General features: G+C 34.5%; 1 protein-coding gene and 1 non-coding gene across 6 annotated transcripts in view; one reads left to right on the forward strand and one right to left on the reverse strand.

Moving 5' to 3' along the window:
- Positions 1–13,637, reverse strand: part of CCDC102B (coiled-coil domain containing 102B) — a 316,475-nt gene that overhangs the window by 10,545 nt on the left and 292,293 nt on the right. For all 5 annotated transcript variants that reach the window (XM_077135262.1, XM_077135264.1, XM_077135261.1 and 2 more), the window contains one exon: positions 10,296–10,399. In XM_077135262.1, coding sequence (XP_076991377.1) covers positions 10,296–10,399 — 104 coding nt within the window. The remainder of the gene's footprint in view (positions 1–10,295; positions 10,400–13,637) is intronic.
- On the forward strand, positions 11,931–12,035 carry LOC143662825 (U6 spliceosomal RNA). The gene has a single exon (XR_013165598.1). It is a non-coding gene; the product is annotated as a U6 spliceosomal RNA (small nuclear RNA).

The raw sequence follows: 13,637 nt of genomic DNA on the forward strand, positions 1-13,637 counted from the left end.
GTATGAGTAAGGACAATAATCATTGTTGAGTATGTGGCTCATGTGTGAATTACCTTGCAAGTCATATTAATACAAACATTGGATATTAAGATAAGCAAATGCGCCTTGTAGCTATATTGAGAGGATGGTGTGGGATTCAGGGAGGAAAATGCATACTTATATACCTTGGGAATAAGAAACGAGTTAAAACCTCAGCTTCCATAGTAGAAAATCAATAACTATCTGTGAAAATTATGGAGGAAAAGTCCAAAAGGAGCAGCAAGTAGGCTGAAAGTGGATGCTTCTGATACAGCAAAAATAGGGGAAACAGGAGCTAGGAACTGCTGTTTATGTCAATATAACTTGTAGGGATATTGCTTTCAAAAAAATATGCATGATTTTGACAAATGTTTTTATGCTTTGCATAGATTATTTGATTTTCAGAATATACTATTTTATTAATTTCTCTAATGACAACTGACTGAATGACGCAGATTTTAATAGAAATGTACCACCGAAAGTAATCCACAAAGGACTCTTTACTTACTAGCATATCAGGAAACTTATGTTTATCTTTAAAACTGATGCTGTATGGTATAATTTACAAAGTCTGCTCTGTATTTTGTATTTAGAAAACAGACATCCCAGAAAGTTACAAGTTACAAGAAAACTATTAGAATAATATGATGCCCGAAAACACTTTTCAAAATAAAAGTAACAAGTGACATAATACATTCATGTGCTCAATTATTAAAGAGAAGACACTAGAAACAAAGCTTAGGGGATATATCTTTAAACTTGCAAATCATGCTTAATCAGAATTGTGTCTCCACCTTTCTCTTTCACAGTCCTTAACTGAAGCAACTGTCAGTTGAGTCGTAGAGTAGTTTAACAGGTAAAATGTTTTGGTTTTATGTTTTGAAGATATTCTTGTTTAATATTGGTGAAAAGTACTGTCAACAGGAAATGATTAAAGGAAAACCCAATAACATGATATCCAAAAATATATTCCTTTTATGCTCCATAATTGTTGACCCAAAGACTTCCACTTCATAGCTATATAACATAAAAAGAAGGGATTATGGATAATGTCTTTTATAAATTCATTAATAAACTTAGGGATAATCATTTTATAATTATTATGAAGATTTTGAAAGTTAATAGATATATTATCTTTGTTCAACTAGCTCAATGCTTAATTGACAATAAGCAGTCACTACAACCTCTTTTATGAAATATATTCTCCCAGAGACTTCTCATTTGAGAAGAAAACGCAACAAGATATTTGTCAAGTTTTCTTTTGATGTAGTCTATCCTTACTTTTTTAAAGGCATCTTTTTTATTTAAGAGGAGATTGTTATAACGTTAATTATTAGGTATGTGCCAGAGATTGCCAGTATCCAATCTGCATAAAAACCCACAAAATCGCTATTATATTTTTTTTTAAAAAAGAAGTTAATTTTTTAGCTTTTGCCAAGACCACAAAACCATAATTACTAAAAATGAAATTCAACCAAGATCTCTTTATATCAGTGAAGGTGAAATAAAACTATTTCAACGGGTCAGATTATTTTTGAATTGTATATACATATATCTATGTGTGTGTTGGCATGTTTGTATTTTCCTGTCACAACTGTGTTTTCACCTTTCTTTGGTTTCTAGTCTTTATAATTACAATATTTAAGAAAGCAACTTAATTAATTTAATTGATTTAGAATGGACATTACTTGATTTTTGCGTTTTTCTATGTTTTTTAATTAAAATCTATTTAAATAAGCAATTTCAGATGGAATATATAGAGCTGTTATAAAAATAAATTTTGATTTTCTCAAATGTTTGTTTGTAAAGGGAAATAATTTAAATTTCTTTGACTCACAGTTTACTTCCTTTGTGTTTTTTTCCAATACGGTAGCTACCAGCCACATATGGCTATTTTGTATGTGTAATGTGGCTTGTACAAACTGAAGTTTGATGCCTTAAGTGTAAAACAAAACCCCCCCAAAATAAGAATTTAAAATACCTTATTTTTAATTTTATTACATACTAATAATGAAAATATTTTGGATAAGTGGGCTAAATAAAATATATTGTTAAAATTAATTTCATCATTTTTTTACACATTTGATGTGGCTACATTTTAACATGATACTAGACAATTTTTAATTCTATCTATGGCTCACATCTATGGTTCACATATTTCTATTGCACAATGATGTTTGAAACTTATTTTTCAAGGCTGGAAATTGAATAGAAGAGAGAATGGATACTTTTTTCCTTTTCAGATAATACTCAATATTCTTCAGTAACATAAATCTGCTGAGCTAATTTATTGTAGAAGCCTTAGTAAAGTTGTGGAAAAAAGAGAGTATCTTTCACACCAAAAAGCTGCTCTTTGTTTTTAACACTATTACATTGTTTCATGATCAATTATTCTCTCTTGGCAAGTCACAATGTTACATTTCAAGTAACATTTAATTGACCTGTAGCAAATATAGCACAATTCTAGACCATAAATCATTGAAAAACCATTGAAAAAATATACATTTTTTCAATATATTGTCTTTGTATAGCAGTTACACCTTTAAGACCATAAAATATTCAAAGTATTGTACTTGGAGTATTCTAAGATAATATAAAAATTGTGGTATAAAGCATGCCAAATAGAAGATCTGTAACACATACAATCTAAAGTCAATTATTTACACCCTCTACCTTGATGTGGTCCATAGTCTCTTTCTTCCTTTCCAAGAGTTCCTGTCAGCACAGGAGGAGAAAAATACTTTGGCAGAAAAGGGGAGAGACCAAAGGTAGAAAGTGGAATCCATTCGTATGGGGATATGAAAGCTGCCAACCAAAATGAGTCACACACTTCTGAAAGAGAGGACAGAGGAAACGAACGTGGTACAGAGAACAGACAGAGTGAATGGAGAAGAATGTGGGACAGAGTCAGCGCGAAGAAAAGCAAAATCCCAATGATGCTTGGGCAGGTGGTGAGGACCAGCCCCTTCCCAGCAGGAACACTTTGCCCTAGCCAGAGCGGACAGTGCAGAATTACCTGCTCCAGTGCTGCTGAGACTTTGCAATGCTTTGAAATGCTTAGTAAGTATTTTAATAGGAAGGTGCAAGAGACCATTTCAAATAAGACTAACATGCTGCTACTAAATTGGTATAGATCCCATCACTTTAAAATTAATAGCTGGAACAAATTTTATACTTATCCCCAATCCCTATGACTCACTGTCTAAATTGCCAAGATAACTGACATTTTTGTTTTAAATTAAGCTAGTCAGGTGTTCTCTATTGCATTCTGATCCCATATTATGAAAGTGATAAAAAAAAAGAATTTATAATAATGAAGGTAATTTGACCTGAATAAGATGAGGAAATTATAAGGAAAATTAAGTAGAGAAAACAGCTAACAGAAAAATAAAAACAATAAGAGCATTTTGTCAAAGAACAATGTAGCAGAAAAGGAAAGGAAATATTACTGTAAAGAGTCAAAATAAAGCAAATATTTAAAGATAACTTAGATTTGGAAATGACGTGTGTGTATTTAATTCTGCTGGAGAGTGCCTGTGAGATGACGTGTATAAAACGGCTTTTAGGGCAGAGAGGTCAGACATTGCAAAGAGAGGGTATGTTCAGTTAATGACTAAAATTAAAAACAGGTGTTAATATTTTAAAACATTTTATAAAAAATTTTTAAAAATCTCAGGTTGACTTTAAATGAAATCAATCAATATTCTGCTTTAAAGGGCAACAAGGTTGAATCTGGAAAGGGAGGGAATCCAGGTGAGCCTGTGTCATGGGCCGCTGCTTGCCCTGACCTCCCTGTTTTCCTCCCCAGGGCGCTCCTTTCTCTTCTGTAATATTCCAACATTGTGGGCACAAGCACACAATAAAGCGGGTGCTTCTGATGTTTGATTTCTGCCAGAAAACCTGTGCGGGCTCGGTCGATGGCTCTGAGCAGAGGCAGCGGGGGAAAAAGATGAGGCCTGACCTTCCGTGGTCACGGCTCAGCCACGTGTGAATCCCATAGGCGAAACTGTTGAGTACATCTTTGATGTTTGTCCTCCTATAATGCCCTGCTGAATCCTAAAGATCTGGTGAAATTCAAGGAGAGCAGCGTCGGCTGTTTGCCAACCCAGTGGTTGGTTGTCGGTGCCAACCATTTCCAAGTCTCCATGGCTGGGAGAAGACAACTTGAGTGTCCCGGGGCCTGGGAGCAGTAGCGCTTTCTCCCTGCAACCTCAGTGTGAGCAGGATGAGCGGGAACTGCGGGCACTCCTCCACCACCTGGCTTTCCACAGTGGTGGTCGGAGAGGACACTAAACTGCAACTAAAATGGTCATCCAGGATAGGACTTCAGTCAGTGGAAAGGATAATGTATGGAGATGAAATTAGAATTTCAAATTTAATTGCTTGGACCTCTGCTTTGAGATAAGATAGAATAGATCACCGCAGGCCAGTATCAGTGCCAACAACAACTAGGAAAAAACCAGCCTGATTAAAATATCATATATTCAAAGGCATCTGAGATGTGTGAAAGAATAAGGACTAATGGATTAAAACTCCACAGAGGAGAGAAGCATTCCCGTGTGAGATGATCACCAAGCATGTTTTACATTTTGTTTCCCTAGGGAACATGCTAATTCTGATCACGGCTCAGCTCAGGCAGAGAATTCCTACTGGGAGTGGGTGGGTGGGTGGAGGGAACAAGCAATGCTTTTAGGGACCGCAAGAGGCTAGAATGACAAACCCAAGAACTTAAGGTCCATTTTTCCTAAAATGACATTTGATGAATTCTGAGGCTGTTTTGGAGGCTAAAGGGGTAAGTCAAAACATCTGTAAAGAAGAAAAGCATCCCCACAGTTTCACAGGACTTTTCAAAAAGGCTACTTAGAGAGGAAGTCCTGGAAATAAAGCAGGCAAGAGGTGACAGTCCCAGAGAAAGCAGAGACCTGGCACCTTGACTCTGCAGCCCTTTGTCGCCTCCTGTGAGGACAGCGGTTCTGCATGTACCTGAAGCCTGAGAACAGCAAAGGCTGAGGGCCACACACAGGAGGATGGTCGTTTGGAGGAAACAGGGAAAAAACAGAATAAAATAAAAGTAAATATTTGCCTATCGCCAGAGAAATAAAAAAAGGACATTGTACCATAAAACAAAATGGCGGTATGAAAAAATACAGAATAAAGAACTCCAGTTGAAATTAAAGGACTAAAATTTTATCTTCCATATTATCTGTTTTATAAATTACCAGGGATTTTCTGTAATAAACAGATCAATTAACCACAGAAAAACACAGACAGGAATTTAGCAGTGTTGGCTGCTGGAAATCCCAGTATGATTGTCTTGCTTAAACAGCTATCATTACTGATTAGTTTAATCTGAAATGACTTTTCTTTTGGAATTAATTCATCAATGAAAATAAAATTAGTCTTAAGGAAAAAGATTGCATAGAGTATTATACGAATGAATAAAAACAGACAATGATTAAGTGAGAAAAAGTATAAAACAGAACACAATTATAGTAAACCACAAGGTCGAACAGTAGGTAATCTTAATATTTTCATAAACATATAGCTTTAACAAAAAAAATCTGGTTTAACCTTTCTTGGTATGATGTGATAGGAGGATGTTGGAGTTTATGGTGGGGTAAGAACTAAATCTTCATCTACTGTTACAAAGTTTTAGGAAATAATATAAAATGAATAAATCAATACATAACAGGAGAAGCATATGATATAGAAACCTGAGAATAAACAAATATAAAAATGTTTGCCTTGAGGAGCAGGTCTTCGATTAAAACGAAACAATCTTTAAAATTTTATGGGGTCAAATATGCCATAGTTTATAGCTTTTGAGGCTTCTGCTTTCTTTGAAAGGTCTTCCCCATTGCAAGACATCAAAAACATCTTATATTTTCTTATAATGTTTTCACAGTTTACTATGGATTTTTAAAAATGTAATCTATTTTATCTACTGGTAGTTTCATTTTGTATGATATAATATTGATATCTTCTTTACTTTGGTCTGAAATGCATATATAATTTCACAGATGTAATTATTTTTTACAAATTACTGATTTAAATAGTATAGGTAGAGAACTCATGGGCTCGTGCATTCTTAAAAACCTAGACGCATTTCCACTATGTTGTGATCAGGAAAAAAATATATAAATTTTATTTTTAAAATGTTTTAGACACAACTTTATACGTGTTAAATATCACAAATGGCACAGTCATCGCTGAGTAGAACTTGATCAAATTAATAGATATTATATACTTTCTTTCCTGCTTTTGGTATTTTTCATAAAGTTTGAATGTTACAAAAATGGAAGGGAATTTCATGCAAGAGGAGTTAGGAATCCTCCCTAAATTAAAGGCTTAGTTACAGTTCACAGGGCACTTCTACGAAAATTCCTCACGTTGATCCAATGTTAGTAGGACAAGATAAGCTTAACTAAATCAATGTCCTGCAGCCTTCCTCTCCAGGCCTCCTCCTGTCTTCGAGACCAAGTTCCCCAAACCATCAGGCCACAGTGATTTGCTCTCAGGCACCAAAAGATGAACTGGAAGCGCCTTCTCCTGGGTGAGGCCCGCCACAGGAGAGGCCCAAGGTCTATTCTCGGTTCTGAAACTCCTGTCATTAAATCTGACGCCACAAGGTTTTTTAATGCTCTGCTGAATCTCTGGGGTAAGAGACACCAAGTGTAGGTGCATCTGTCAAGACGTCCTTGGTCTTTTTCTCCCAGTTTCTAAATATTTTTCTAACTATTGTCCCTTCTGGCTCTAAAATTTAGAGAAAGCCATAACTTATAACATGAATCACTGCATTATTGAAGCACCCTGGAATTATTTTTAGTCCTACCCTTGAGGAGAAATAAGCACTGTCCTTCTTACATTTTTAGACATTTTCTCATCCTTTGCTACCAACATCTGTAAAATATCTAGGCTCTGCTTGAGGGGTTGTGGTATGTTTGTGTGTGTGTGTGTATTTTGTCACCTTCAAAAAGTATTTCCCCCCCTTTCTGAATAAAGAGTCAGATTCTGGAAACGTTCACCCCATGATACCATCACAGGAGTTAGCATTAAAATACTAAGTTTTATATAATGGTTCTAACTAAAGCTGTCACTTCCTAAATGCCACATTTAAGATGAGGTAATGTAGCCCAAAATGCACTTCCTATCTAGGGAAATTAAGCTAAAGACTTGTATACAAGAACTGCATTCTCTTTCAACAGTAAATTGCCTTAACTACTATCCAATAACTCACAGAGAATGAATAATAGGACTAAAAGCAAGCTAAAGTCTGCCTTAATGCACCTGAATATATAATACGTCCAAGAGGATGGCAACTCGTTCATTCAAAGAAAAATTCGATTTATAGATCTATATACCATTGTCTTGCTCTTTAGTTCAGGTTATAGTTTAATTTAAATTGAAACATATTCCTTTTTAGTATTAACCTCTTATTCTTGCCGGGGATTAACTCAGCCGGGCGGCGGACTGGTACACTGGGTGGTTTTGGGGGCGAGCTCGCAGGGAATTAACCTGGGTAAGCTGGAGCCGGCGCTTTCCCCAGCCGGCGGTCGCGAGGAAGGTCTTCACTGAGGCCAGATTCAGGTTAAAGCTTTATTGATACACACCGGGATGGGCCACCTGGGAACCCGAGGAGTGAGACGTCTGGGGTCCGAAGACCCCGGGGCTCGGACGACCCAGAGCGGGGTAAGGGTGGGGCTTAAGTACTCTCGGGGAGGGGTGGAGTCTTGGGCGCACACGTCAGGGGAAGACAGCCACTCACACAAGCCAGGCGGCAGTTGCTAGGCAGGTGTGGAGCTAGAATTAGGAATAGAGAAGCGAGGAGAAAAACAGGAAAGGCTGTGGGTTTGTGGCGAGCTGCGGAAGTGGGCGGTCTACGACAAGAGGGGGAAGGGGGGAACAGTGAGCTAGGTTACAGATATGGGGGGCAGAGAGTGAACCTAGAGAGGGAGAGAAACATTAAAAAATTTTAAGTTTGGCTAGGCTCCAGTCCCTGAGAAATACGCCACAATTCTTCTACGTAGATGTCTCTTGCAACAAAGAATTGCCCATCATCTTTATTGGAATAAAACTTTATTTCTTTAATGATAATGGCCAAATTTCAGCAACTGTCAAAAGTAACAGAAGCTTAATCCCTTATCTCTTCATGGGTAATATACTCAAGTCTTTTCTTCATTATTGTCATTTTTTTTTGTGATCCTTTTATTTCGATTTATGGAAAAAGAACAGAAAACTGTGAGCAATTTTAAATATTAAAAAGCATGATTAAATTATATGAATAAATAAATGATTAGTGAGTTAATGGTCAAAGAAAAATTTTACTGATTTCTTTCTCATTTGCATTTAATCTGTCTTTAATTTAGATTCCTTAAGGTAATCAAGAGACATATTGGCTTTCTTCAAAATGGCATAATGAGCATACACTAAAATATGGCTGCTTGCTTATAATTCAACAGGTGTTATCTCCATTATACAATGAAAAACAGAACAAAAGATTACATGACTTACTTAAGTGTCTCCAGCGTATCAGACAGTTTCCAAAACACTCTCTTCTATAATTCTGGCAGGTCAGCAAAGTGAAGCATCTTTTATAATCCAACAAGCATGCAGGCAATGCTTAAGCAAATCATGTTATCATTGGAAACTGCTATTTCCTACTTGTAAAATGGAGATGAAGATTCCTATCTCAGAAAGCAGATAGGATAGGATAGTGCTCGACTATTGTCAATATTATACTTGTGCTTCAGAAGTCCTTTCTCAAACCATTAGGTTTTATTATGTGAGGTAATACTTTTAACAATTTTTTAAACAATGTTTCCCCATACAAATGGGGATCCTATTCCTTTAGGATCATTTTAGAAATTTCTACTTCTCTTCTAACACGGAATAAATTAGAATTATAGGGTTGGTGATTGTCTGTTTCTTCTTTATCCAGGTCAGCAATGTGGCTATTGAGTAGTTCACTTAGGACAAATCTCTTCAGTATGACTTCTGTTATAGATGGGTGCCTGGCCCAATAATATGGGTCGGATTGTACTCAGGAGTATTTTTTCCCAAAAGAATATATTTGAATGTGGGATATGCTCCTCTCTGATGAATAGATCTTTAGAGGTTCAATGAAGAAATTATTATGTTCAATATGGAAATTACTTTCATATTTAAACTTGCAAAGCCATTATTGGAACAAAAATTGTTTTTGCCTGGTAGAGTTTGTTTTTGAAAAAGTTTCTTTATTGTTTATTAGATCCTGTGATGAATGTAGTGAATATAGAGTTAATGAACATCTCTTTAAAATTACTCTTTTCTAACTAGCAGAATCATCTACAGTGACAGTAGAAATTTCCAAATTTTCCTTCATTGGTTATGTATATAAAAGAACATAAGATTTAGCCTTCCTTTGAAGTTATAGGAACTGATATTTTAAATTATTACCCTCTTCACAACAATGCAAAATGGGAAAAATAGTAAGTTTTCTTTAGATGCAAAGGAGCAGTGTCAGCAAGTTTAAAAAAAAACCAATTCTCATATTTCTATTTGGTGTCATTATTAACCTCTGTAAGAGGTGGGTAATAAAATAGGCCTTACTGGAAATATGAGAATAAGCAAAGGCAAAATATTTCCTGTATATAGTGTTTCATATTTACATAATTCTGTAGCATTTTGTGATAAAATACTAAACTTTTCCTGTTGCAACTATATTTTTATTTAAGTTGATCAAGATAAACTATGCTAAAACTGCTATAGTGCTACATTTAAATATGTATATTTGAAGCTGCTTGATATAACAATTAATTAATACAAATGGATATATTTTTTAAATACTAAGATTTTTCTTTAATCTAGTTATGAGTATTACTTCTATTGAAATAGAATTTAGAATTTATCAATTATTTAAACACAATGATGCTCTTACCAACTACCCAAAACTTGACTATTTATAAATTTTTCTTACAAATATTATAAATCATTCAGCTTTTATGAAAAAATATATTCTGAATGGTCCTTTTGTTTTTCAAACGTTTTCCACATTTAAAGGATTTTTAATGAATGATATTTAATTTTGTCTTTGCCATAGCATATATCTTGTTATCTAAAAAATAATAAAAGTAAAAAAGGCCGTCAATTCAAGTATTACTGGTATGTATTTTCTTACTATTTATATTTAATGAAAATAGGGTCACCATATTTCAAAAAACATGAAAGTAAAAAAGGATATCAAGATTTTCTTTCTAAGATTTTTACCTTGAATTCACTATATTATGTGAAACAATTACCGGCTTTTTAAGTGTCTGAGTTTAGTCTCCATGTTCTCATTTGTTTCTTTCTGTTCATCCAAAGATCTTTGGAGCTTACGAATCTGATTCAGGGAGTCATCAAGCTGAAAGCAAAGCAGACAACGCTTGAGTCAAAATGATTAAAATGAGGAAACCCCTTTAAAAACAAACTCTGTTTGTCCACAACACCTTCTCAGCAGTGGCTCATGCATTTCCCTCTTTCGTACACATACATGCATAAACGGAACACTCATTTTCAGTAATCAAATGAATGCATATATCAAACGACAAAATAAATATCTACCTGAAAACCAGAATAATTGACAAATGTTTCCTTTCTAAGGACACATCCCATACTCTTACCTATGACTCTTCTATCAGAGTAAGTCACTATACTGGAATTTGTCTTATATTCACAAGACTTTGAAAATATGATGCTTTTATATATAATGTATACATACTATAAGCATATATATTTATATATTAAGTAAATATATGCATATGTAAATATTCTTAAAATATATTATGTTATTTTAGTTGGTTTAAGTTTATAAAATGGGTATCATGCTCTATGAAATCTGGAATTTGCTTTTTTTTTACAGTAGCTAAGACTCAATTATGCTGTTTGTCACTGTAGCCTACTTATTTTATCTATTTTATAATATAGAATTTCACAAATATACCAAGATATAAACATCCACTTTAATTATTTCAATTGTCTCTAGCCTTTTGACACTCTTAGTATTCTTGTAAATATCTCCTTTGTATATGTGCAACTTTTCTTTTGAGATATACCTAGGAGGACAATAGTCAAATCATACTTTTTTTAAAAAAATGGGGTGAAATTCCCATAACTTAAAATTATCCATTCTAAAGTCAACAATTCAGTAGTATTTATTTTGTTTACAATGTTGTGCAAGTATCACCTCTATCTAGTTCCGAAACATTTTCAGCACCCTAAAAGAAAATTCCATGCCCATTAATGTTACTCCCCATTCCCCCATCCACCAAAGCAACCGGCAAGACTGTTTCTATCTCTACGGATTTATCTATTCTGGATACTTTTTATAATGGGATCATACAATAGGTGATGTTTTGTGCCTGCCTTCTTTCACTTAGCATAGTGTACTTGACCTCCATCAATGCTATAGCATGTTTCAGTACTTCATTCTTTTTATTGCTGAATACTATTCCATTGTATGGATATAATTTACTTATCCATTCAGCCACTGATAGACACTTGGGCTGTTTCCACTTTTGGCTATTGGGAATAGTGTACCTGTTTTAGTAACTCTTCTCAATTCTCTTGTATTTATTTACTTAGGAGTAGAATTCCAGGTTGTATGATAACTCTGAATTTACCTTTCCAAGGAATTTTCAAATTGTTTTCCACAGCGACTGCACCAACTGCAATGTACACTTGTTACTTTCTGGTTGTCAGTTTTGTTTCTTTTTTTACATTTTAATTATAGATATCCTCATGGGTATGAAGTAGGTGTCGCAAGGGGTTTGATTTGCATTTCCCTAAAGACGGATAATGTCAAGTGTCTTTTCATGTGATTGCACTCCATTTTTATACCTTCTTTGGATGAATGTCTATTCTAGTCCTTTGCATATTTAAAAATTGCATTGCTTGTGTTCCCTCCAGCAGCATATATGCTAAAATTGGAATGATAAAGGAGATTAGCATGGCCTCTATGCAAAGATAATATGAAAATTCATGAAGTGTTCCATATTTTTATGAACGTTAAGTTAAATCATGTCTTATAGTTAATAGTACAATTATAAAAATGCACTATCATTGATTGTAACAAATGTTCCACACCAGTGAAAGCTGTTACTGGTGGGGTGTGTATAGAGATCTTGACTGTCATGCATGATTGTTCTATAAACCCTCAAGTTCTCTAATAAAGAGAAAAACATTTTTAAATACATTATTTGTCTCTTTGTTGTTGAGTTATAAAAGTTCTTTAAAGCTTCTAGACACCAGACCCTTAACAGGTAGATGATTTGAAAATATTTTCTCCAGGATGTGGGGTCTCTTTTCATTTTCTGATAATATCCATTGATAGGCACAAGTTTTTACATTTTTTTAATGATGATGAAATCCAAGCTATCTATTTTTTCTTTTAGTGTTCATGCTTTTGGTGTCATATCTATAAAACTGTTGCCAAATCTAAAGTCACCAAGATTTATCTCTATGTTTTCTTCTAAAAATTTTAAGGTTTTAGCTCCTATTTAGGTTGTTGATACATTTTGAGTAATTTTTTTTGTATATGGTGTGAAGTATGGCCCAACTTCCTTCTGTTGTATGTTTATATCCAGTTTTCCCAGCGTCATTATTGAAGAAACCATTCTTTCCCCCAATTGTAGTCTCATGTTGAAAATCAATTGGTCATGGAAGTAATGATCTGAATTCTATTATTCCTCTGTCTCCTTCAATCAGTGCCAGACTTCTGATTATTGTAACTTTGTAGTAAGATTTGAAACTGAGAAGAATGAATCCTTTGACTTTTATCTTCTTTTACAATATTGTTTTTGCTCTAAAGGCACCTTGCAGTCCCATGTAAATTTGAAGAATGTCTTTTCCATTTCTGCAAAAAAGACTGGGTGGACTTTTGGTAGGTCTTGCATTGAATCCACAGATTGTTTTAAGTAGAATTGCCATCTTAACTCTATTAAATCTTCCAATCTATGAACATGGATATCTTGTCATTTACTTACATCTTCCTTAAATTTTTTCAACAACGATTTATAATTCCAGTGATTACATCTTTTATCTCTTGGTTAAATTGATTCCTCTGATGATGAGGTTCTTTCAGGTTCTAGTATTAACTTGTCCAGGTGATTATGACCAGTTGTCTGGTCAGGCAAGCACTGACCTGATATTGCTGCAAAGATATTTCATGTCTGGTTGATAAACTAGAAGGCTGGTGTATTAATTCATCAGGGAATTGATTACATGTGTGGCTGCTTATATCTGCGATCAACTAAGGCACATCTTCAACAGCAAGATAATCCAACCAGTTGCTTTTGAAGAAGAGGAGAGACTTCACTGCTTCTTTGAACTCTTGCATTCCCATGGTTGTGTGAGAAACATTTATAAATCTCTCCTGTTGGTTCTGCCTCTCTAGAGAAACCCGACTAACACAATTAGTCTTAATTTCCATTTAGGGTTGTTTATTGCTGGTGTGTTTATTGTGTACCCTGGAACGTCATTGAATTTATTAGCTCTAGTGGATACTTTGGCATTTTGTATGTGTATGGTTATTTCATTTGAAAGCAGATAGTTACACTTCCTTTCCAACTCAAATATCTTTTATTTCTTTGTCAAAATGCTCT

The sequence above is a fragment of the Tamandua tetradactyla genome, chromosome 18, assembly GCF_023851605.1.
Source record: "Tamandua tetradactyla isolate mTamTet1 chromosome 18, mTamTet1.pri, whole genome shotgun sequence".
Lineage (NCBI taxonomy): Eukaryota > Metazoa > Chordata > Mammalia > Pilosa > Myrmecophagidae > Tamandua > Tamandua tetradactyla.